This window comes from Opisthocomus hoazin, chromosome 10, assembly GCF_030867145.1.
Source record: "Opisthocomus hoazin isolate bOpiHoa1 chromosome 10, bOpiHoa1.hap1, whole genome shotgun sequence".
NCBI lineage: Eukaryota > Metazoa > Chordata > Aves > Opisthocomiformes > Opisthocomidae > Opisthocomus > Opisthocomus hoazin.
Window position 1 is genome coordinate 9,426,313 of NC_134423.1, and position 26,644 is coordinate 9,452,956.

Genomic DNA, 26,644 nt, shown 5'->3' on the forward strand with positions numbered 1-26,644 from the left:
CTCTGCCGCCGCCGGAGTAGCTCTGCCTGCGGACGGGAGCCGGCGCGTCGCCTTTCCGCGCGGGCTCCAGGTTCAGCGGGGCGTCCCTGGCGCCGGCGGCCGCCTCGGCGGCGCTGCTGCCCGGCTCGGGGGCTGCCGGCTCGGGAGCTGCCGGGGCGGACTCCATGTTTTTCCCGGCGCGGATCGCTCGGAGATGGCGAGCTCCTACGCTCCCTCTATCTTCTGCTTCCAGCGCGACTCTATGGTAGGGAAGCGGGAGGGAGAGCGCGAGCGCGATCCGGATGGGATGTGAGCGTGCCTGGCCGCGGCCACAGGCAGCGCTAGCGAGAGCCGCGCGCCCCCCGCCCCCGCCGCCCGCGCGCCCCCCGCGCGGGGCCGGGAAGGCGGGAAGGCGGCAGCCCGCGCGGGGCCGGGGCCCGCCGCTCGGGCCCCCCCCACTCCCCCCTCCGGGGCGGCGGGCCCCGGCGCTCCCTCCCCTCGGCAGCCCCCGGGCTGGGGGAAGCGCTCCAGAGCCGCCTGGAGAGCCGCCCGGCAGCGGCCCCCGCAGCCCCGCTCCCTTAGCGGAGGGCGGGCCGGCGGGGGCTGGCGAGGGCCCGGCTTCGGCACGCACCCCGCGCAGGCCGGGGTCCCGTCCGCGGCAGCCCGCTCCCCGGCCGTCACCCCGCGCTGCCCCTGCTGAGGGAGCAGACGGCCGGCGGCAGCGCAGGCCCCTTCCCGGCGGTGCCGGGCCGTGTGCGAGCGGCTGGCGGGCCACGTCCCGCCGATCAGGACCGCGCCGGTGCCCGTGGAGCTGACGGGTGAGCCCCCGGCAAAGCGCCCTGCTGCGGTCTGATCGCCAGCAGGGCCCTGCTCTGCCGCAAGCAGCGGTGAAGCCTACCATCAGCCCTGCAGACTGGGCTACAGCTCGTGCTGCTGACACAGAACTGTGGAAGCGCCGAGTCTTGGGCCAGCTGGGTCGGAGGCCTTGAAGTTCCAAATGTCCGTGTCTGGAAGGAAAAAGAAATAAAAATAACAATAGTTCTGATAATCTGTTGGCTGCCTGCATCCACGAGGGGTGGGCAGCAACGGCAGAGATGGCACAGCATTAAGAACAACCCTGCATTTATTTTCAGGGCACAGATAAATTTGAGGAGGCCAAAGCTGGACGCGCAGACCTCGGCCATGGTGCAGGCCAGCGTCTGCTCCTGGCAGGTGAGCGTTCAGGTGCGCAGGCCTGGGAGCCCTGGGCTGCAGGCACAGAAGGCTACCATGTTTTTCACCGGTGAGGGGTGAAACCCTCTCAAGCCCGGTAAGAAGCTGTTCCTGGGCAGCAGACCCGGAGGGTGGGCGGTGAAAGGGGAGAGGGAGGCCTGAGCACAGCTCGTCCCAGTGCCTTGTGCGGGGGCTGTGGGCAGCGTCCCCTCCGCACGCTGTGGCACAGGCTGGCAGAGACAGGTCGGCTCTGTTGGCATCTGCCGAGGGCAGCAAGGCTGTCCTGCTCTGACACGGGTCTGGTGGGTCAGAGCTGCAGCTTCCTGCAAACTCTCCCCCTTCACTTTTCATTAATTGGCAGCCTCCAAATAGAAGCAAGAATTATGCGACCTGTGGAAACTGAACGGCCTGTTATCCTGAGAGAAAGCTTATCCCTCCCTCTTCAGATCAGAGTTTAAGCAGGCTGACCAGGCAATGTGTGTTGGGAAACTTGCCCGGCTAATGAAAAAAGGACTTCATTCCTCAAAGCTGCCAGACCACTGCCTTTCACCAGCACTGGGAACAACCACACTACTTGCCACAGTAAGCATTATTCACGTGAGTGTTTTGCAGGACTGTTTTTAGTACTGCAGCTACTTCAAATTATCAGAGAGTGTGGGGTGGGTTTTCCTCTGCTCATTTTGTCTGTTAAAAGACTGCTGAAATTTAGTACACCTGCCTTAGCTATACAGCTGTCATTTAGTGTATCTTTCCCCCATTTTCTAAAACGAAACAAGTTTTCAATTTACTTTCTTAGAAGAGAACGAAGAGGAGGGGGAAACACAGAAGGCTACAATAGGACAACATACGGTAGAACTTTGGTTTTCAAAAGAAATTTGGGGGGGCAGACGGGACACACAGAGGAGTACACCCAAGTGCCTAGAATGTCTGAATCAATGGAGAAGAAAAATTAATTTTATGTTGTTTGACAACATCTCTCTCATAACTCACTAGCAATAAGAACCAGCTAAAGCAGGACAGACTTGTAGCATGTTTGTAGACTTGTAGCATGTTTGTAGAGCAACAATCTAAGAGCTTTGCTCGTTTGCAAAAAGAGAGGGTGCCCAAAAAACCTGACAGCGTTGTGAGACAAAGAATGGGGTGACAGTTCATTTAAGCTTTATCTAATGGAGGAAAACCATCACGGCTTTTGTCAAGCTCCCTCTCTATGAAGCTGCTTTGCTGAGACATTTCCTGGGCACAGCAAAGGTCTTCCTCATTCTCTGGTCTTTTTATTCCTAGCTTCCAGCCCATACCAAAATGGTTCATTAACTTTGATCACAAAGCTTGTTTAAACAAGTGAGATGACACTAGCAGCAGAGACAGGTACACTAAGAAACTTGAGGAGAAATGTTTGGTTTGATTAAAAAGGGCTTTTGAAATAGCTGCAGATGTTACCTGCAACAGATTCTACCAGAAGTAACAGTAACGGAACAAAAAGTGACAAGTGTCTCCAAACATTTCCTGTTGATTTTGTTGAATCCATGTAGATACAAAGATTAAGAGTTTTAAAAATTGTAATTAAAAAAGTCACATGAATCTTGTGTGATTCTGGAGTAGACAAGATGTTAAGATCATACAGATGCTTTTCCCGAGCACCAGCACAGTGATGGGGCAAGCAGCAGAAAGCCATCTTGCGCACCACCAGACAGTACAGAAAGCACGCTCGCCTGTGGGACAGGCACAAGCTACACAGGGCGCACACACGGGAGAAAACTGTAGTTCACAAGAGATGGTACAGCACCCATTTGCCGTAGTGTTCATGGTCCACTAATATGCAAGCATATTTTGAATGTGAGGTAGTCAATAATGGTCTTCTGCAAACACAACTAACACAGCTGTTGAAACACCCCACTTTAAAAAGAATGCCCAAGTATATTCCTGACCCAAAAGAGTCTAATAGCCCGCGTTCCCTTCTGTGGACCGAGGCTACAGTGGCCCCTGGCCACACCATGCGCGTCAGAAGTGGACTGCCAGACCTTCCTAGGAAGCGTTAGCAGCTACAGTCTCGCAGTTGCAGAGAACATATTGCTGCAGAGCTGAGTATCACGAGCGCAAAGTTTGGATAACAGCGCACAGAGCTGGTGAGATATCAGGGTGGCATTCCCTGTTCTAGGTGTTCCCTTGGGACATTCCCCCACATTCTGCCAGTGACAGCTCCTCCTCCTGCAAAACAGGTTGCCAGGGCTGAGGCACGTCTGCCGCCATTGGACACGTTCCCCTCCCTGTGGTTTTGATGTCTTTGCAGCACAAGGGAAAGCAAAAGGCCATAGGTTGAAGACATTCAGAAGAGCAAATTTCGGAGTCATGCAAGTAGTAGGAAGTCCACTAACTCTTCAGTGGAGTCAGCTAGTACAATTCTGATGTACTCGTGCTTATAGACCAATCTTGAAAGAAGAATTTAAATCACACACATCTATTCTTTGTAACCGTATTCTGTGGCACATCTTTTAATGGTTTACAAAATTTTAGTTAATTAAATTTTACAGCAGGACAGGGAACCACTTCCACTTGAAACACATACAGCCTGTAATACCCGAAAACAACTTTCTGAAAGTTACACACCCCACTAAGCTTCAACAAAAACAGGCAGACTAGTAAGCTACACGGGTAGAACCTGAACCAATTACTGAAGCTGAATATTTGGCAGTAATTAAATTAGATACTACTGTAACAGCATCTTGTCTTGTTCTAGATGAGAACAAAATAATAGGAGAGAAGTGAGACAACTGTGCTGGAGGCACTGTGACTGGATGCAGTTTCAGTGGACCCTTTCCCACAGCCTTTATCTCTGAGCAAAGTGGAAGGCTCATCAAACAGTTCATCTGGAACTTATACTCAGATATAGTTTTGTTTGTTTTAAAGACTGAGGAACATTTGTTGACTAGCTAGCACAGCACAGATTCAGTGCAATCTCCTTCTTCCTGCTGCAAACTCACAGTGTAAACGATGAGCTGCTTTTCATTGTTTGTTAAGCCTCTATTTCCACTTTCCCGACATTTGGATTCGTTCCTTACTGGATTTTCTACTTCTGAAACTGAAGTGGAGAAGCATACAGCGTATGAAGTAATGAATGCTTTGTGCTTGTCTGTACAGCACTATGTCTGCAATCAGCACACCCTGATACGAAGAGAAGGCAGCAATAGCACAGGCCAGTTTTTGAGAACCCAATGCTTTTTGTGAATGAATTAAGGCAAAAGACCCAGAGATATCTGTCTTTCTCAGCATGCTGTCTTTGCTGCTGTTTTCTTGTATATGGTTAGAAAAGTTACTGAATATTTTCTTCTGTCAGGATGAACACCTTTCTCACATTCCATAAACTTGCAGACAACCTCTTCCTCCCACAAAGGTAAGCTAATTGAGTTAGAGGAGCAATTCAGCCTGCCCATATTCTCTGGAGAGTTGAAGGGAAACAGGGAAGAGAGAAATCTGATCCAAAGATACATTTTTCATCTCAAGAAAATGGAAGCTCTTTTAGAGAAGATCAGTAAATGAGACACCATTTCTGAAATCTTGGATCACTCCCTGTCCGAAGTGCGTGTGGTTGGTTTTTAATTAACTCTTGCTTCAGTACCTTCTTAACTGGGTTTTTACTCAACAGCTGTTCCCTCAAATACCACATTTACTGTAGAATACATCCTGTATATCAGACTGATAACTCATTTTTTTGGTGCAAAAATGTGTTTCTCTAGAAGTAGTAGTAGGTTAAAAGCAAGTTAAAACAAGGAGAAAAAATAGCTTCTCCTTCAGAAAGAAACATTACTACTGATTACATAATCTTTGTGCGTATGCCTTCATACACATAGTTGGTTGGTTGTTAGAGCCGTCTTCATGCTCCATAAAGCACCAAAATCCAAAATAAGCTTTGCAATTTCTTTTTAGCTTTTTTCTTCTGGTGATGAAGAATAAGATGGGAAAAGTACCTTTTTATCAAACAAAATATTTAACTAGACCTCAAATTAAAAGGTGCATTTTGCACCTTGATTTTTGAACTTGTTAAAAGTGAAGTTTAGATATGCTTCCAAGTAAAATTACATTTTCCTTTTAAGAAAAACCCAAACTTTTGAACATGTTTAAAAGAGGAGCATCAATCTTGCATATTTTCGAATTTCTTCTTCAATTAAACAATCACAAAATGAAGTTAATTAAATTGACCCAACTACAGATTTTTCTAGCCAAAAAAAGGCACTCAATTTTGGATATGGTAAAGCTACTGATAGTTTTTGGTACCCTTTGTACAATCAATATGGTGATTCTTACACAATTTCAACTACAGAAGTACACATGTAATGTAAAGTAGGCTACTCAGTAATAGCATCAAGAGAAGCTCTCTGTATATCCTAACCTAGGAGACTCAGCTATCCCCAAAGCCATTTACATGTCCATCTGAACAGCTAGGTCTGCCCACAACATTGAAAACGGCTTACGCCTCTAGCACAAGTGCTGCGAGGCCTGGCTCAGTGCTAGGCCGTAACAGCTCTCCCAAGACAAGGACTCAGACCACTGCGGGCTATTTTCGCACATCACTGGCTGAACATCCTGCTCGTTCCATGGCTATGAATGCACTCTGCTCACAGGATGGATCTCAACAACCAGCAGCTGCTTTCAACAATGCCTGTTGCCATACTACCAAAAACATCATAGAGTCATAGAATCATTAAGGTTGGAAAAGACCTCTAAGATCATCAAGTCCAACCATCAACCCATCACCACCATGCCTGCTAAACCGTATCCTGAAGCAACATATCTACACATTTTTTTAACACCTCCAGGGGTGGTGACTCCACCACTTTCCTGGGCAGCCTGTTCCAATGCTTGACAACTCTCTTGGCAATTTCTGTCTCAAACCACCGAGACAATCTAACCAATTTACGAACAACAAAATAAAGAGGCTATTACAGAAAGATTGTCAGAACTTTTATCAATTAAGAGTCAGAGATAATGCTGGAGGGAAGAAACACGTTGACGTACTCAGTCCCTCTCTGTAAAGTCAAGGGAGAAAATATAAATAGGCATCCAGTCTCAACAAAAATTATTTCAAGGGTGGATTTTTTTTTATATTTACAGCCATCTTTAAATTAAATAAATTGGACAGGATTGTTAGCTAAATAGCTACTCTCTTCAACTCTTTTGCCAAAGGTTTTTATTTACGTCTTGAATTATGCAAATTATATATCAAAACATCAGATTTTTTCCTTCTTATTCAAAGAACACAGAAAAATAGCAAATTTCAGCCTAAGTAAGCTTGGCGATGCAAGATCCTAGCCCTCTATTTCTGAGTATTTCCAAGCATATGAACACAATATCAACTGAGATAGGTAAGGCATTTCTTCTCTTTTTCTTCTTGAAAGATCCTTTACTTTTCTTTAAAGGAAAGCTATTATTTAAAAGCAAAACCAGGCTACATAAAATATCCTCACAAATGTATATAGACACACTATATTCTCTCATTTAGAAAAATAATTGCCTGACAGGTTTCATAGTCAAATTAGGAAACTCTTTGCTATGAAAGTCTGTTTTAGTTGAGGTTTGAATCTTGTGACTAGGAGACTTCACGATAACCCACACAGTTATTCTGAAGTTTAAAGCAAGAATAAAACCTGCCATACTCCATAGATTCTTAGAGTACGCTTCCATTTGAGCTTGGCACTTATAGCAAGTTTTACGTAATGTTTCTTTCTATCTTTACTGTGTTCCATAATGCATAGGACTCTTATAAATCATGTTGGCAATCCCCATTGCTACTGTAGAAATTTGACCACCATTTAAAAATAGCATGAAGCAGCAACTAAGGCGAAACTACTAAGGATTAAAAAAAATAATCTAGGGATGTAAAATGCTAGGTGGTGAGCAGCTAACATGAAAATCAACTTCACTATATAAAACAATATATTTTTTTCTAGTTCCTTCATGAACATGTTTCCATACGGACACATTAATGACATGTCCACAGGACTTTTCCCAGTTTCTTTTTGCAGCTTCCACCATGTCTCATCTCTGCAGGACTGCCGTTAGTCACTCAAAGTAATCAACACAAACTTTCACTGGCAACAGTATGCTTTTTCTCATCTTAGCATCATGTCAATCATTCGCCTCCAATTTAAAAAGCAAATGTAATATTTACAGCACTAGCTTTACAGTAATAGAATTTTACTCTCTTCAAATTATCTATAATCTTTATAATACACTGATATTTTCCTGGTACATATACTGATGAAAACTGCTGCTGTGCCTCCCCCTCCCCCCGCCTGAGGCTTACAGTTTGATAAGACCTTTATAGTGGTGTTCAGTTACCGTAAGGAACAGCAAGACCAGTGAACAATTTTCAAAGGAAAAGTGGTTCACTTTAAAGTTCCTTGCTAGTCTTCATGGCTTTTCATAAATCAGTAAAAATATGCAAAAACAATGTAGTAGCTCTACTTAAGAATTTTTGATTGCCTGAATGTAAAACTGAACTCAAATAGTAGCTTTAAATTCTCTTACCTTTTTTTTCCTAGTGTTGCAATATTTGTCTAAGGGGAAAGTGTTTGAAATTGATGAGTTTTGATTTTGAGAGCAAATAAATTTATATTTCTCACAAAAAAAAAATCTTAAAATATTTCATATCTACTGTTCACCATTGTTTTCCACCACCAAATTTTAAGTCTTCCCCACTTTCTATCAACACCTCAAAAAATACGAAAATCTAATGAAACTAGAAGAAAGAGGTTTAAAGAACAAGAAACAACTAATACATTTTATCACTAGTGCTTCATGCCCCTCTGCTTCAGGTAGACAAGAGGGAAGAAGCAGCACATAATGATCATCCAAAATGTGTGGTATTAGCTGTTTTATCATTTCAGGTTCACCAACAAATCCAGAAGAGCAATTTTCCAACAGTGAAATAGCTCTATTACAAAATAATGTTTTCTGGGCAAAAAGATCAAGGTGAAATAAAGTACAACTGTCTATTCCAGTACCACTGAGTTTCTCGAGTTTGAATCAAAGCTTTAAAAATAGGGGGCATTTAAAAAGAAGAAAAAGTAATAGACCAAGCCCTTAGCACTTTTCCACCTCGGAACCTTCCCGCTCCTTTCAGGGATCTCGTGTTCTTTCATTTGGCATGCTGGGCCCCCGTCTGGTCAGCTGTGAGCTTATGTTCCAACACCCAAAAAAAAAAAAATTATTTTAGGCATGCTCTTTGCATTGGTGCTCAAGAGCACAAGCTTCATGGGAAATAAAGTTTATGTTCCTTCTAATCTGATCTCATAACTCTATTCCATGGGGACATCTTTATCAAGGAACAGATTCTTGGCCTAGGATGCTGGAATTAAAAATTCCTTACTAATTAATTTTTAGCTAGCACAAATCACAGTCTTTTTAAGTTTAGTAGGAACTGTAAGTCTATTCTTCTTGTTTAACCACTTATAATTAAAGACAAATAAATAGCTCAGCTCTGTTTTTTCCCCAGATGAATGTACTGATTACTACGGTAAGTTTTTCTGCAGAACTCTGGTTTGTAGACGAGATTTTTCAGGAGTCCAGCTCTCCAAATACTGTCCCCCAAGAAAAAAGGGGATGAGGGGGGGACACTTCTGAATTTGATCATAAAATTTTCCAGAAATGTTTTTTAAAAGCCCATAAATATTTTTATTACTCAAAGATAGGATATTTGTTTAAATGACCACGCTTACACATGCTTCTACAACCCTTTTATAAACAAAATTGTGTACCCTGCATGCACAGACATAGGACAACTACACATTTGCTCAATATTTTCTGTATCAGGTAGTGACATCTGCATGTCCCTTTTGGCTACACACAATCAACAGAATGTATACCTCGGACTCTATGGGCAAGCAAAACATGTAGAAAGCAAAAACCTCAGTGCCAATGGAGTTACATGTATTTATACAAGTAAAAGACTAAGGTTTTGGAGAAGTAAGGCTTGGGAGAGCATACAGCTAGCAAAGAGTGAAACTAATCACATGCTCTATATGATACATCCTTAAGTGCTTTGCTGAACTAGGGCCTCATAAATGCCAGGAATACAGTCTTTAATACTCTGGATTTGAAAATAGACTATTAAACTACATTTTTTTCAAATTGTTGAAGGTTCCTTCTGAGAAGCACAAAAGCCTAAATTAAGGTCTATTACTTTTTCTTCTTTTTAAATGCTCCCTATTTTTAAAGCTTTGATTCAAACTCAAGAAACTCAGTGGTACTGAGATAGACAGTTGCACTTTATTTCACCTTGATCTTTTTGCCCAGAAAACATTATTTTGCAATAGCGCTATTTCACTGTTGGAAAACTGACCTGCCTTTTTTGGTTGGTCACATGATACCACTTCTGTTCCCCTGACAGCACCCATGGAATTATGAAAAGGAAAGTTAGAAGCAGCCATGACAAAAACAATCCTCTATATGCTGGTTGCATTCATCCTGGAATATAGTATCTGTCCTTATACACACGTATGTATACACTGTGTAATCCAACTGCTCACTGTATGTACTTGGTGGTTTAGTTTCTGGACCACCAGGTACATGGGAGAAGGAGCACAGTGGTTTAAAACAAGCCCCTTGCTGGAAATGCACAGGGAGCCATTCAGTGCATTCAGTATTAGCTGTGAAGAATGTTAGGCCAAGTTACAGTACTTGTTTTGCCAGTACAGGGAAGCAACAGATCAAAAGGACCACAAATAGTTAAATAATATCTCTGTTCCTGTCAGACTGACAGAGATTCAGCAGCCTGCTTGAGCTGTGAGGAAGTTAGACCAGGGAAATGGCGAGCCTCTGGGACGACAGACCTGTTCATCACAGCCCTTCCACCGCACTAGCAGCCTATTCTCCCTCTCCTTTCAGTTTTGCTTTGCTCCATTTCTGCTGTTAAAAACCAACATCCCAGTGTAGAAGAGCTGCCTGAATTGACCTACAGCTGGGAGAATCTGGAGAACCCCCTCAGAACTGCCAAGGCCCCACAGCTGTAGCAGTGCAGTGAGAGCACTCGGTCATATTGAGAGCCATTTAACTACGATATCAGTCAGCTTTTTCAGAATCCTGATTCTTTCCTAGATGCGTCAAGGTGGTGTGTAATACTACAAATACATGTATTTTGGCTTTTATCCTGATGCTCCTTGGTTTGTGACTGTCTTGAACTCACACTGTGCCCATCTTCTAAAGTGCTTAAATGGTGGCAGAAAGCCACTAAAGGCAAGCCGAAAAATGAATGAGGACACGCATGGCTGAAATAAGTTTATTTTTATGTTTAAGTGAATACATACAGAAACTTGTGTGTGGTATTCAGTGATTTGCACTTTCTGAAGCGCTGTTCTCCACAAATACAGAAATTCAATAATTAGCTTTCAAGCTATTCATTACATTCCTGGGGTAGATAAATAATGAATAAGAGCCAGCTATTCATTAGTATGCAGTACCTGAAAACTATCTGTTATCCCTTTCAATGAATCTGACCCAAAGTTTCACTGCTGTTGGAAGGAACTAAAATTGTAGCTGACCAAATAGCGTGCTTTACCTATACAGAAATAGAAAGAACAAAATGAGTTTGTTACTCAAATACGCAAGTGGTTTACCTCAAATTTGTGAAAGTGATGGAAAAAAATTCTTTTTAGGAAAATAGTTTAAAGCATGCTACTGCTGGTCTAACATATCCAAACAGCGTGCAGGCCTTCCAAGACACAGAACAGGTGTCAGCTGTTCACAAGGTACTCAGCGGCAAGTTGTCGGCCTAACCTCTTAAGTCTGTTGCCCGTGAACCCTCCCTGGTAACAGGGAAAGGGCCAGGGGCTCCTGCATCAAACCCTTTCCCTCTTTTCAAGACTTTGGTCCTGACTCATCCCTGCCATAGACTCGCTTTTGATTACAGAGGAATTGTTTTGTTTGATTTTCATTTCATTCTGAATTGGAACACCATTATTGTTCCCAGGAAGTAGAACGGGTTAGTCTGCAGCTATTTTATATTTAAAGGAGCTTATGCTTAATGCTTGCAACTTCAGTGCCACTGCCTCCAGAGAACCTGTGATATTTCAGTGCTTGGTCACTGCTACTTTCTTTATCTCCCCAGGTTCCCAATGAAACAGTTCATATACTGTTATGCCAGCTCAGCTGAGCAAGACTGGGAGTTTTGTGTTTGTACTGCCTGCATCTAGCTAGAGTAGCAGCTATTGATGAACATTCTGAAAAACAAGATCTCTGAATGCTGGAGCAAATAGTTAAAGCAATTGGCTCTCCAAAAAGAAGAAAAGATCCGATTGCAGTGCAGTTCAGAAAGTATATGAAACCCATTAATAGCAATATGTTCTCCACACATTGAAAAGATGAAGCTAATTAGTAAATTTCTACAGTTCCCCCCCGAGAAGCCTTGCAGATTACTAAATGAGTCCACAATGCTACTGGCATCAAAGATGCCCATTCACATTTGATCATTTACCAGAGTGTTTCTCACAATTCTCCTAATTATGGACTGAGAGCCACTCTTCTAGACTCCTAAAAAAGAAAAATCTGCAAACTCTGCATTATCTCCCTTCCTACTTTAACTCCAGAAAGAGCAATTTCTGGATGGACTAACTTGGGCACACCTCTGTGTCTCCATTAGGAAGAACAGGACTCCTGCTCCTCTGTCCCCCTCAGGCTTGCTCAGGAGAGGGGCAATTCCAGTCTTGTTCTGCAAGCAGGACTCCGCCGCCTTTTGCTCAGAAGAGGCCTAATTAGCAGCAAGGTAGGAACCACATCGCTCCGAAACCATGTGGCAGACAGTATTGGGTTTTGCCCCCCCATACCCTCAGAAATAGAGTTACCACATCCCCATGCTCCAGCTGCAGAGCTTCAAGGGTAATTTTGAATGACACTTGGACTTCAAGAGGTGCTGACATAGTGTAGGGCTATAAGGCATGTAGATTAATGGATGCTTCAAGACTAAGTGTAAAGTTTCCTATGTTATTTCATTCTCTATTTATGCTTTAACTCATTAGTGGGTTTAATTATGCTGCACAAGCTGGAAATGCAGTGCTCAAGTTATTTCTCCATATAAGGGATTCAAATGATTTTCATCTTCTCTGGTGGGGGGTCTTTTATATGATATGATAAAATAATTACAAGCTAGAATAACAGCTATATATTAAACTGTAGAGCAATCCCAGAAAAGAAAAATCACCTCCTGTTTAAAGATTCTATGCACCATTAAAGAAGCCAGAAGAGGCAGATGGAACTGCACACTGTACTGGAACCTTCGGAAGATCTCTAGGGGGAAAAATAGCAGGTTTTAGTCTGCATAAAGTGAGCAAGGGATTTAGAAAACAGATAAAGAACTAAATGCCACTTTCTAGATTCTGGTAATCATAATAAACACCTCATTTTGCTGCTTTTTTTAAGTTTTTACTCTTGCTGCTTTTCTTAGATAAAAGTAGCTGTGAACATCTAATTTGCATCCATCTCGGCTATACTGAAGTGACTTAGGAAAATATACTCTAGTCAATGACCATATATCAACTTAATACAGGCTATGTTATGCATCTAGAAAGTTGTAACTTGGTAGTAGTATGGTGAAGTATGCATAAAGACACAAATGAGGTTTGATAGTCAGGTTTTCAATCAACAAGAGCTAAACATCTTCATAAACATCACCCAGGTTTATGCAGTTCTAGAAAAAACGGATGTCCTGAAACTCTTGTTTCTTAAGGGAATATTCTGAGCATTTAGTTTTCTGAGAAATTTCAATTATGTCTGATTTATTCATAATAAAGGTTTTTCTACCAGCTTATCTGGATTTTTCTCAAAGGCGTAGGTACAACGTATGAAATGGGAAGATGAGAATAAAAGACTACTTGCAGAGGTCATATCAAGATAGAATATCACATAATACTGAGAATGGTTACACTGGAGCAAAGCCTGAGAATTATTTTTGGATAGTGCTGATTGTCTGTAGATCATGAAGTTCAAGTCCCTTTTCAGTAGAGGCTCCTGTATCACCTTTGAAAATCAGGCTTAGAAAAAAATTAAGTATTTTCAAAAGCACTCAGGAGACTTTGGAACAGAATTCACAAAAAGGCTTCCACACAGTGGCACTAAGCTTCACAATGTCTAACTCGCAGTCAAATGAGGCTTCAGACAATCCCCAGTGCCCACGTAGGTGCCCAGGGTTTCTCTAGAGCGCAGAGGGAGCATTAGGCAGGGATGAGGTTCAGGCAGAGCAACAGAGGTGTCTTAAGGCTGCAGACACCAGGTGAGCAGTCCTCGCTGCAGGGAGATGGCTGCCCCCACTCTGAGCTTCCAGTACTGAGGCTCTCTATCATAACACAGAGGGTACACCTGTGTTATAAATAGCTGTAGGAAGAACTCGATCGAATAGCTCAGCAGTTAGAGCACTCTCAAAAGCTTTAGGACACCTCTAATTCCTCCTCCGCCCAAGATCCACATCTTTTTACACGGGGGAGCATAAGGTAGATACACTTACAACTTCTGTTGTGGAAGCTCTCCACCGTCCAGCGGACAAGAGGGAAAGAGAAGGGTGTGAGTCTATAACCTAGTAGTTGTGTACTGCTCTGCAAGATACATACCTACAAACCGTTTCCCATTATAAAAGCAGTGAACAACAGACTTGATTAGGTAGTGAACTTGTTTAAAGGTGCATGAACTAAGGTGCAGATGTCACTGATAGCTGCCCTTCTGGGCAAAGGTGTACGGAACATGCACAGAGAGCTGCAGTAACCATTACAGTTTGGCTTGCGTGTCACCGTTCAGCCTGTCCTCCCAGCCGTCCAACACCAAAGCGTGCATCCTGCAGCAGTGCGAGCCTGCAGCTCCCGTGCCTGCCATGGCTCAGAGGCAGCCATTGCCTCCGCGGAGACAAGTTTGCTGGCTGGCACCGTCACACCTTTGAGTGCCAGGAGCTCCCAGCTCTGTCTGAACTCTTAATAAGCAGAAACTATGAGTAGGAAGCCAGTGCCTTTTCAGAAGCAAATTAACTTGCTTCTGGGATGGGCAACAGCCTCCACATCCTTCTGTGTTCCCAGCTTCTGTTGCAGTTAGAGTTCAGTGAGAGCTGGGAGCCAGGAAATGCTGTCTCGCAGCATTTCACAAAACCAGCTGCAGTATACACAGGGGAAGCAGAGGTGCTGAGAGGAACATGGTGATAGCCCCGCTGTGTGCTGACCCCAGCTAGGAACTTCAGAAACAAGCTCTATAGAACAGAGGAACTTGCCAGGTTTACGTGCAAATTATCCTCCCAGTATCACCCACCTAACTAGTGTCAATTTGACCATAGTTCAATCCATCTCAAGAGGCCCCTGACAAGCAGAGGAGATTTTGCTCAAATCTAATGGATGTGCCCTTGAATTGGCTTAATTGCTCAGCTCTACTTTTAAATAAAATGGGCCAGCTTCAACTCATTACACTCCTTTTTTTGGGAACTGCCACAAGGCTCCTAAAAATGCTCAAAATTTCTAGTCTACTTCCTTGTAAGTTCTACACAATCTCAACCCAATAAACGCTTCCATCTCTGTCCAGTGATTGCAGCTTACTTGCAATTGGTATTTAAACTGTTGCATGGGGTTTTGCGTTGAGTGGCACTTGCACCACTTGACACCAGTTTTGCCACAGATACACATAAGAAAAAGGCTGTGCTCCACATGGCTCCTAAAATAAGTCCTCCCTGCAAAAAGATTTTGCTGCTACTGCTGACACTAGCTGCTGCCTGCTGAAACAGTAACATCTGAACGTCCGGGTTCAGCCCTCGAAGCACCCTGCAGCTTCCTTCCCAGCAGCCGTGGCTATAAGGATAGCGCACCTCCAAGCTCAGGCAGGAGTTACAGACATCTAAGCATCTTAGAAAGTCTTCTGGGTTCTTTTTTCCTGTTTGTCTTGTAACTTAGTCTTGCACAGTTGCACTGGAAAACACTCTCTGTAATAATTCCGTTGAGAACACACAAAAAGTAGCATATGACTCAAAAAATCTAAATATTTGCTGTTGATAATGAAAACCATTGAGCTGATAAGTATAATGTTCAGCATTTTTATCTGACTCAATATGTATCAATGCTACTTTTTCCACACACAAAAGAGGTTTTTAAAAGGTACATTTGGGAGAACTTTCACACCTGAAAGTTTATAGTATAAGACAAGATATAATGTATTCTCTTTGCTGCTTTAAATCTCTTTCAGTTGAGGAAATTACAATGACAAAAGTATTTGAAATGTCAGACAGAGTATTAATATCGCAGGCACTCTAAAAAATCAAATAGTCTTTTAATTGAAACTTGTTTTAAGTTTCTTGTCAAAATAAGAAGGTAGGCTGTGTCATAGCTGTATTTAGGCAAATGTAAGCAGAGTTCTCAGGCCTGGAGAAAATGAAGTTTAATAAGAGTTTGGTGCATCTGGTCTGGCCATTGATGTGTCTCATCTGATTGAGGTCTGGCCCCAACAGATGCTTGATGACAAAAGCTCAGCTGCTACTCATTTTTACAAGTACTCCAATTCCTGGAAAAAACTTAAAATCAAAACTGGGGAAGGTACAAGAGAAAGCAGAAGACAGATCACATATCTTTTCCCTTTCTCTGAACTAATACAGAATTAAAAGGCTTAACTTCTTAGAAGCTAGGCATATTGATATACCTGAAAATTATGCATGAAAGTGCAGTTTACCATGTCTAAAGACAGCTACCTAGGCAAAGCTAAAGTTCTGAAGAGAACTGCTGACATGTGGGTGTTTCTCACAGGGCAGAGGCGATTCATTCTTCTCACCCAGACTCATATGAAATACATTAGCCTAGCCTCTGCAGTGTTTCACAATTGTTCCAACCTAAAGCTTTCGGTGGAAGGACTGAGAAATACAAAGACCTTGCCCCAGCTTCCATCTCACCAACCTAAAACTTCTACAGACTTCAGAGCTGTGAAGAAGGGTTGGTCTGTTTCTGTGAGCCAGGCAACCATGCATGGCTCTTCACACCCAGGGTGAATTACAAAGCTGCCAGTCATGTGGTTGCAATGTATTATTTTGCTGCACACACCACCCTGACAGATTTCACGCCCACCCCCCTTCACCCATATTCCTCAGGCTTTAATTTTACTCCATACTGAAGTTCTGCTTGTTGACTAGAAATTTGCACCAAGAATTCACCTTTACTCCCCTCCCCCTGTGAGTTTTGCCTTTCAGTTATTGCCCTGTTGGCATTTTTGGGCAATGCTACTCCAGGAACAGGTGTGTTACCAACCTACAAGTTAACACACACTACCAGATGGTAAGAATATGTCTGACTGATTACTCCAAAAACAAAATGTGACCTCGTTCATAGTTCTGTTCATTAAGATTTGTAAAGGCTTGTTTAGCTCAAGATCACTATCAGCTATTCGGTAGTCAGATAACATTACAAAACCATTACTAAGCAGTGAGTTGCAGTCTAGAAAATACCCGTTCAATCAGATTACAAGAAAATTCTCATTTCAAAAGTTGTCACTTTTTTCAGCCAGTGTGCTGTACAGCTTACGTATCACCCCTCCCCTTGTTTTTGTTTCTGGAAGTTCTACATGAAGACTACCAGTATGGGAAGCCATTTGCATTGAGAAGCTGGTCATTTTACATGCATTGTTTTTAAGTTTTATATGGTAGTACATGATCATCTTCTCATCTGAGCTTGTATCCCACAACTGGGTTTAGCAGATTGACTAGAATCAATCTGTGTTTTGGCAAACAACTTGGCAGGATATACTGAATACATTAGTCTGAAGATACCTGAGGTAGTTATGTACAGCAATATTAAAACTGAGAATTTATGATTTGTCTTTAAGTTATTCACAAGAAGATTTCAATGTCCTTAATATATTCTACTGTAAGAATATTTGCTAGACATATGCAGTAGGTAATTCTTAAAGCTAATTAGTATGGATATGAGCCTATTACCTCTCCAAAGCTCGTTAGCTAGTTTAACACATTTTCAGACAGAAGAATCTGTTTAGATTGGTAGTTTGACTTTATTTTTTTTCCAGCATTCACACGTAGCATGCTCGGTCTAGGGCAGATACAGATTGCCTGGTCCAGACTTCATGCTTTCCTATTTGTCTTTTTGTTTCAATCCTGACTGAATGCAGGATAAATACTTCCCAGATCTCTTGCTATTTTCATACACAATTCGCTTACTCCAGTTAAGAGCATAAGGAAAACAGAAATTGTATAGGTGTTATCCTCAATTGATAAGTTGTGAGCATTCAGTCCAGTCCTAGAAAGAGACTGGGACCAAGCCTTCAAGGAATGAAGTGCTCTCAGCTGTTATTAAATTAATGGACACAAAGGCACTATACTTACAGTACTGAACAAGTCTTTAAAGGCAAAAAAGGGATTTTCCTGCTCCAGACTTGAACTTCAGAAGTGTTTTAAGGAAAATAAATGCAATATACAGTAACAGAGGTCATAACAGTTCTTCTCCAATTAATCCTTAACTGTAAGCTAAATTCCTTTTCTCTCAAAAACCAGAGATAAATAAGCCAAACAGATAAACTTCTACACATTGCATAATTTGGACTGCTCATCCTGTCCTTCAGTGGGAAAACTTGAATACAAAGGCTTTTGGCTCTAGGAGGTAAAACTGATCCCAAACACAGTTATTTGAGTGCATCTACTTTAAAAGATACACTGCAAGAACTAAGGTTTTCCATGTTCTCCAAAAGTTGAGTGCAAACATCGCAGCACCTTGTCTAAGACATTCTTCAAAGAGCTTTAGAGAAAGACACAACTTGCATTCTTACCCCAAGGCATTAATGTTTCTTTTTCCTTGTGCAAAAACAGTTCCAAATCATTACACACACACTGTAAAAACTTATCGGACTCTTCAAATGAGTCGGCTTTAGATCAAGCCCTGATATACTCAGGGCTGGTTTTTAAGCAGCATCCATAGCAAGAATTTTATTTGTCCTACCCCCTGTGTTATCATAGCCTCATCTTCTATTCCCTGTTGCAAAATTAAATTCCATGTGATTTTCATACAATATAGACAAGAAAAATCCCTAAAGGAACTTTTTACTGATTAAACTTCTAAGAAATTCCTCTTAGTCATTATATGAATGAATAAAGACTTCCAAATTCAGGCCTACAGAAAGTAACCCCAGAAAATCTTTAATTATAAAAATATTTTCATTAATGCTTTTCGTCATCCTTTTTGCTTTAAAACTCTTTTCAGATTTTCTTAAACATCAACCTTCTTAAATGTATCTTAAATATTTAGAGATGACCTTGACACGGATTTTGTATCAACATAAACTTAGATAAGGGTGGGGTTTTTTAGATTTACCTGCTTACCACAGTGACATGACCGTACGCATACCCATAGAATTGAAATCATACTGCTTGGTGTTACTTAACCTACTCTGAGTAAACTGAGGGAGATAAACTGGTTTTCAGAAATACAATAAACTTCAGTGACAATTTATAATCAGCATTCTTTTCAGAGTCTTTAGTTATTTCAGTATTTGGTTTGCTAATACTACAAAGCAACACTTATTTACAGCAGCTCCTCCAGGATGACTTTTAAAAGGAGTCTCTAAATTTCATTTTATCAAATGCAGTTTTAGCAAATACTTACCTTGAGGTCAAATGAATATTAAGTTGTACTGAAATGCAATACCAGATTTTCATAAAAAAGTAGGGCAGTAACACCAGAAAAACTTAAACTGAGCAAAAAAGCAAGCAAGTCAAAGAAACATCAAAGAGCCATCAGTTTACTTACTCTCATGAGAAAATATTGTAGCCTTTGATTATACAATAACATACTATTTTTTCCATGGGATTCCTACCTCAAACAAGTAAAAATTATGTAATTTTCATGCAATGAGTGCAATTCCTGCCTTACGTGCCATGTAGTCTACCAACTTTAAAGAAACTCTTAGTTTTGCATTTTGTTAGTATTTTAACCAATTGTCCCCACACCATCACCACTGCTCTTTTTCAGTGCCTGCTTCAATGGAGATGGTAGTTTTATAAGCACATTCCTGCATACACATACAACTATATAAGCAAACAGGCACCAGAAGAGTGCAGTAAACAAATGCCAGCAAAATTGCAATGAATTTTAGATTTTAGAAGTATATTCTAGATAATCCTTACACTTAAGAACCTTGCTTCTTCCATATTTCAGTACAGTTTAATTACTTCAGTTATTTTCAAGAAAACTAACTTCACTCCTATGTTCTTCCTTTTTGGTGTCTCTGGTTCAGCCTTTATTTCTTATAATTTCTGTTGCCACTCTCCATTTCTTACTGGTCCTCTTCCTTCTCCAGTTATGTTTAACACATTTCATTCTCCTGAAATATTTTCTCCGTCTCACCTTTAGTCCATCTCCTATTTCTGGCTCAGCCTTGAAGTTTCAACAGTTGTCTTAGTTTCACGATAGAGTTTGTGTCACAGATCTAGCATCATCTCAGCTGCACCCTTTTCCCACCCTTTTGATCCCTGCAACCTTCATTGTTTCTCTAAGCAGAAAGCTTTGAAAAAAAGCACTGTATTCTGATTTTAGTCAGAGATGCTGCTCTTCTCTTCCTCTCGAAAAAGTCAACAAGAAAGGTCCTGCCCTGCCCCCCGACTCATCAAAACTTAGGGAGCAATGACTAAAAATTAGGAAGTTTAACTTGGAAGAGTGTCTTTGTAGCTCTGCTTTGAATTTTCAGGATGTAAGGTAAAGCTGAGCAAAAAGCAGTCCCCAGGAACGCACACATCTTCCACAAAATGCAAAGTTTGAAATGCCACTGTATAACTGGACTTCTAACATCCACTGCTTTTATTACAGGACACCCGTAGCTGCCCTGTGCCCTTTGAAGCAGGCCCACCCTTGCCTCTTCAAGATTTCACCATAGTTCATGGGGATACTTGAATGTGCTGCTTAGTGCAAGCAGTACCTAAGGAGTTGATATGAAATTCCGGTGTATGCATAATTGCATTTTGATCTGTTTTCTATCTGTAGAAGAATGAGCAGCTCGACATGTTCACAGATTCCAGGTTCTTCCTTGCAAGGCTCTGTTTCTATTCCAATCGCAAGCACTGAAGGAATGTGAAGAAACACAGGAGGATCCAGTTCCAAAATAAGATTCATTTGCCTGTACTTGATAATGGGAAAGGTAACCTCTTTCTGTCAGGCTCTGATGCAAGGCTTGTGTTCTAGAGACATGCTTATTCTGTGACAAAGGCCAGCTCTTTGCAGACAAAAGCAAAACACATTCTCCAGCTTATTACTTCAGAGATTTCTCATAAGGGGCAGTGCCCACCTTCAGCTGATTTGTAGTATTTCAGTCCCTTCACTCTATATTCCTCCTGTGCACGTACTTGGCCACAGAGTTTCAGTGCTGCTACTCCTGTTACCAGAGACTCCCTTAAAAGTCGAGAAGAGTCCCAGGGGACACACATGAGAACAGTAATTGCCAAACCAGGGAAACCTACTGTGCAGAGGAATCTCTCACCTGCCCAAGGCAAACAAGCTGAGAAAGGCAAAGGTTTAACACACATTTTTTCCTTCTAATCTTGAGCTCAGGGCTGCTACAGAATGGTTCTAGTGGAAATGTGATTTACAGGTTTGCAATTATTTTCTGTTTGAAGAATGAAAGAATCTACAAGTAAGAGCCCTTTAAAATTACATAATGGAGTAAAGCATTTGGTTGATTTAGGGTTAGCCTTCAGAAAAGTCAGGATGTTAAGATCTGCAGTGAATACCATAATTGGAGTTACAAGAGAACCAGTCTTGGGTTTTTTTCCGGTCAATATGCAGCTCCAGATTGACTTTGTGGTTGTATAGTTTCAAGAGCTACCTAAAATTTTTATTAACAGTAGTAGAATATTAGAGGTTAACTCATCCTCAGTAAGGGTTTTCTTTTGTAACTTTTGTCTTTTCCTTTTATTGTTCATTTAAGATGTATGGTTTCCCTCTTCCAGAGGACTACAAGCATCAAATTCTTACTGTGGTTGCAAGAGACCTTACTGTTCTATCAGATAGCGTTACACTCCTAGAAACTCAGAGCATTAAATAGAATTTGTCTTTTCAAAGACAGCATGAACAGAAACTCTTTCAAGCCTTTTAAAAATCAGCAACTATGAGTTTATGTTGTCCAAAGTTCATCTCAAAGCCCTGCATGGAGCAAAGACCACCACCTAACGTTGCTCACTGTATAAGATTCAGTGAGTCCCTTACATATGCTACAGAAGCTAGAAAAGTTCCACATTAAGGACATTGTATGTATGTCACACTGTGGCCCAGATGATTCTCTGAGCAGGCAGTATGTAAGCTTGCTCATCTCTAAAATTCATGTAATTCTTACAGACTCAGACCAAATCATGTCAGCAGTAGCACTTTGGTGGACGTTCAATCCCCTGTGTCAAACTTCCCTTGAACAAGGCAGTCATGCTGCCACTTGGTTGTGAAGCTCAAAGGAGGTTACTCCTCCACCACATATTTCTGCAGTTTTCCATCAAGTGGAGAATCATGTTAGATGACAGAGAAGTATTTCATCTCCACTACAGCATCTTCTCTGGACCATTTGAAAAGGCTATTGCCAAGTAGTTGTCATTTCCATCTCGGGAAGCCTTTGAAAAGGCTATTTACACTTTTGTCTTTCTTCAGGATTAGATTACTGTAATTCTTTGACTGGCTCGCACAACAGGGCTCTGCACAGTCTCCAGCAGGCACAGCCTGCTGCTCTGGTTTTTGTGAGAAAGGGATGATTTGAACATATTGTGCTGATTGCAAAGCCTTTCCATCAGTTGCAACAGAGTCAATGAATCGATTATAAAATTGTTCCATTTACTTATGGCACTTATGCCTTTTAGCTGGCCTGTTTAATTGGAACTAGTTGAATCCTTACAGAAATTCTTTACTATATAGTACAGATCACATCCGTTCTTTTCCCAGCATCGCATGAAAGCTGCACGAAGCAAAATATGGCAGCTACAAGCTCTTAAGACCTACCACTCTACACCTCCCAGGATGAATGGGGTGTATCTTTTTAAAATTGAAGTTGAAAACCAAAGAATTTCTGGCAGCTCCTGGTGTTAAAATCGATTTTATGGTGGGCTATTTCTCTTCAAGTACTGATTTCTGTGTTTTACTAGCCACATTTTTGATTCCCTGCTTTATTTACTTCAGGCTGCAGGATTCTGATGATTTTCTAGCCTCTCTGTTGTTATCAAGATAAATACTCAGTTGCATGTAATATAGCAGGAGGCTGATCCCACTCCTTACAGAGCTAAACTATCATTCACATTTACTCTGATAATCCAGCTAATGCTTCATTTACTGCTCTGAACTAAGCATTGCTCAGCTCAAACAGTTTCCATCTAATGAATCTAGAAAAAATATTTACTGCCCTAGATAGGTTTTTAGCATCAACTAGCTATCAAATTATTTGGTATTATTATTCATTCCGTTAAACACAATAAGGCATGATTTCTCCAGAATTGTAAGGCTAATAAAGAAATGCACATCAGACCTATATATTAGCCGCATTGAGAATATTCATCAAAACTAATGATTTAGAGAGCTGTGTTGGATTAGCAGAGCAGAACTGGGTCTCACCTTCCGCAGACCTGAACCTGTGACTAGCAGTTAGCCTTTCCAAGATCACCACAGGCTTTTTCCAGCACTGCTTCCTATTTGCACCTTCTTGCCCCCAGAATGTCAGGCTGTTTTCCACAAGGTGCTCCAAAAATTATTTCTTCTGGGTCTTGTTTTATGAACAGACCTCTCCTGCCTGCAAGCTTTCTAGATAATTATAGCACATTCTCAATGTTTTTCAGTGTTCTTCAATATTTGATAAAGCAACAGATGATTCCAGCAAGACATCTACCTCAAAATTAATTTTCTTGATCCTTAGCCTGTTTTATTTTGTTTAGATCTTCGGTTCTGTGCAACAGTGTCCTTTTTGTGAAGTGTAGCACACGAGTGCGCATAGCAAGGGAGACTCAACAAGCCAGGAGGACTCAAAGGGCCTCAACACATTTGCAGTGAAAGTTTCCTGCAGCATAATAGGCTTGGTGCCCACTGACACCCACTAGAAAGTTGGCTAGTGACTATTTGTTATTCTAGTCAGACTTGTTCCTAGCCACTCCTGACATTCAGAACAGTAGTAAGAAAGTATATTTTTATTATACTAAAAACATGTTTTTGAAACAGATTCAGAATTGCTGGAGATCTATTTATGTAATTCATCTCAGCTGAAACTAAAGAGCAGTTTGAGGCTTTTTCTTCCTTTCTGTGTTTGCATATTTGACAGTAGCTGTTTCTGTACACTTAAAGAGTGATGTCTCTGTCGGTTGTTTAATTCTCCTCTCAAGCACATTAGGCTGAGCAAGAGACAGGTCAATTACATACTCTTAAAAAGACGCTTTCATTAAAATCAAGTTTGATCAAGAATCAACATTATTTCAAATCTTTTCTCCCATCATACCTAAGGCACCTGGAGATTTGCACTGAAGTTTTAGCCAGCAGTGGCGAGATTCCCTTACCTAACATTTGTCTGAAGAGAAAGACATGGCTAGCATTTACCACTGTAGTATAAATACATCCAATACAAAATGTTGTTAAAGAGAAGATTTTTTTGGTAGGCTGGTACTAGCTATTCTGGCTAGATTTTGATCACATTCGAAATATATAAAAAGACCACCAAAATATTCAAAACAGTCATAGGAAGATTGGCTCACTTCCGAGTCAAAAAAGTATCTTGCAGAACTTAATCCACTTCCTGAATGAAGAAAGTTTTCCCAAAGCTTGTGTAACATTAAAAACCTTTAAGTATCTGTGGCAAAAATAATGGCTTCCCTAAAGGTTGAAAATAGTGGAAAAGATTATGACCTGCAAGAATTACTTGGAAAGAAGAAAGAACACATATTTAATAAAGAATCCAACCAAATTCAATTAACACAAGCTTAGTACATATGCTTGCTCTAAAAGCAAATGTCCAGACAGAAACCACGCTGTGAGCAGAGCTGTGAGATTTTGGATCCAGAGTAACAGACAGGATGACAGAAGATCTAGTCCCTTTCATTTAGCTGGTAGTTCACGACCAGACTGCATTACCTTCTACTTACCTACTTTTAGTGAGGATACCAGAATACATTTTCTGTAAGCCTAATTTACGTTTTCAGTCTGCTCTCATGCATTTTTGAGAAGTTTTAAAAGAAAGAAGATCAATGGAGGACTTTAAACAGAAGATCACCTCCTCTGAAGGTGAAGCAGAAACTGGGACAGTTTCCAAATGTTTAACGAAATCATCTAATACTACTGGCAGCTCCAGAGATCATTAGAGTCTTAAATGAGAAAGTAAATCAGGGAAACATACCCAGGGCATTTGATAAAAAGACTAGCTATTTAGAAAATTAAAAATACAAGTGTATCAAAAGAACATTAAGTGCTGAAGAAATAATTATGCTGTTGCATCTCTGGCACCTAAAATTATTAGAACCAAATAAGAACAAGGAAGACCCTGACCCTGTACTAGAGCTCCACTCAGCATGGAAATTGGAAAAAGGAGTGGTGTCACATACCTGGTTACAGCTCCTTACTTCTGAGACAGGTTGCCCTAATTTATTCTGGCTCCTCTAGGTTGGTCTGATTTATGACATCCATGAATTATGAAGAGTCACAGGCCAGAGGACGATCAGCAAGCAGAAGCTGATTTCTGTCCACTTACAATTCCTTTTTCCTTTCTCTCAGCCATTTGCAGATGAAAACCTCTTCATTGGTGCTACTCCACCAGCTCAGAGGGGCCAATAACGTGGTAACTAATCCAGCCTTACATCTAAAAGCCTTGGTTCTTTAACATAAGGGAGATTTTCTATTTTAAATACAACAGTTGAAGAGGTTTACACTTACAGATGTTTCCGGGTAACATGTTCCTTGCTCTGAAGACTGTCAGAGCAATTGAAGGTATTGGTGTAGGTGATACTCGGAAACACAGAAGAGATACCCTGCAGAAGGTCAAAATAAGATAGATTGCCTGAAGACTCACACAGTAGTGTGTTTCACAGAGCACGATAAAATAATAACACTATGGAATATAGATACAAAGGAAGAAATTTGAATAGTGGAGGGAAACAAGGACAGAAATTTAGCTGAAAATACATTATAAAAATCATGATTCGAGTACTAATGAACTATTACTCTCAAAGAGAAACAGGTTTGAGCATGGTATATTCTGTTTTCTTTCCAACTTCCTCCAAGTTTACTTAGATTTTCAGAATATTCACGCTCACCCATTGTCGGCCAGCGCCACACCAATGTTAAAGCTTCTGAAAATCCCACCAAGAACATTCCAAACTTTGCCCAAATACCTTCTTGATGTATTCTACAACACAGCTGAAATAGAAAAGTACAATTTCTGCGAAAATATACAATCTTTCTAGCTTTTTGATAAATATTTAGATTAAATGCAAGCAGAAAATCATACTGTGTTTGACCTGTCACAAGACACTTTGGGGCACAGCAGCTCATCTCATGCATAGCAAATGGTCGCTTCTTGTACACATAAGATGTTCATAACCTGTTCTCATACGTATCCACAAATGAAAACCCATGTGCATCAGCAGAGATGAGTGGTTTACAATACAAACAGATGCTTGTGAATACTGCCTGTGCAGTAATTGACAAGCTGAAGGGTTTCAACAGCAATGCATTTGCAGAGTGGCTTTTCTTATTTTAACATGCCTAGCAGTAAACAAAGCGACTTTCATTAATAGATAAATCGTATCTATTTGTGGTATGAGGTCCATGGGACTCATCTCAGTCACCAGCAGTATAGAAACATTCATAGGCTAATCATGGCTAAGCTAATTTTTCCTCTTTCAGAGTCAAATTATGGTGGTTTGTGCCAAACTTTATTATGAATTAATTGCAGTCCTAGCACAGAGTCAGGAATTTGAAAAGCAATATGGAAAGGTGTTGCTGCACCTGGACACCATTCAGACTTATGCTATTCAGTTTTTCATCTTAAATAGAGAAAACAAGGCACATCAGGCATAATGCCATTAAAAATTATATCCAAGCCATCCAAGAGATTATTGCAGAACGTTTTGACAAATTAAGCATTAAAAGTCTTCTTTTGCAACTCAGCTGCTTTAGACAAAGACTGAAGGATAGTTTGTGGCTCAGTTCCCGACTGGCCTCCCAAAGTTTATTGGAAGGTGCTAACATGCAAAGCTAGGATCTTGAGCAAATTTGTTTTTAATCCTCTCACCTACGTCTCCATGTGTATATAATACAGCTTCTCATCAGCAAGCCCCACAGCCATGTTCTTCCATTACTCTTCTCCAGGTAAAAGCCACGAAGCAAACATGTGATGAGCCTCTGTGGATCCAATAGCCCTTCATGTAGGAGGAATGTCTGGTGTTCCCTTTGAAAATCATGTATCATGGATTTTTTCATTATTTATGCTTTTCTTGTTACCTGTCCAACAGGAA

The 26,644-nt window shown here is 41.2% G+C and overlaps 1 protein-coding gene and 1 long non-coding RNA gene across 6 annotated transcripts in view; one reads left to right on the forward strand and one right to left on the reverse strand.

Annotated features, from left to right (window-relative positions):
• Positions 1-292, reverse strand: part of RORA (RAR related orphan receptor A) — a 373,904-nt gene extending 373,612 nt beyond the window's left edge. For all 4 annotated transcript variants that reach the window (XM_075432128.1, XM_075432131.1, XM_075432130.1 and 1 more), the window contains exon 1: positions 1-292. In XM_075432128.1, coding sequence (XP_075288243.1) covers positions 1-166 — 166 coding nt within the window. In that variant the 5' untranslated portion in view covers positions 167-292.
• Positions 45-26,644, forward strand: LOC142362611 (uncharacterized). Of its 2 annotated transcripts, none has more exons than XR_012765189.1 (4): positions 45-244; positions 1,113-1,191; positions 1,553-1,773; positions 26,499-26,644. It is a non-coding gene; the product is annotated as an uncharacterized LOC142362611 (long non-coding RNA). The 2 variants fall into 2 exon arrangements; XR_012765190.1 differs by lacking the exon at positions 26,499-26,644 and adding an exon at positions 11,822-11,938.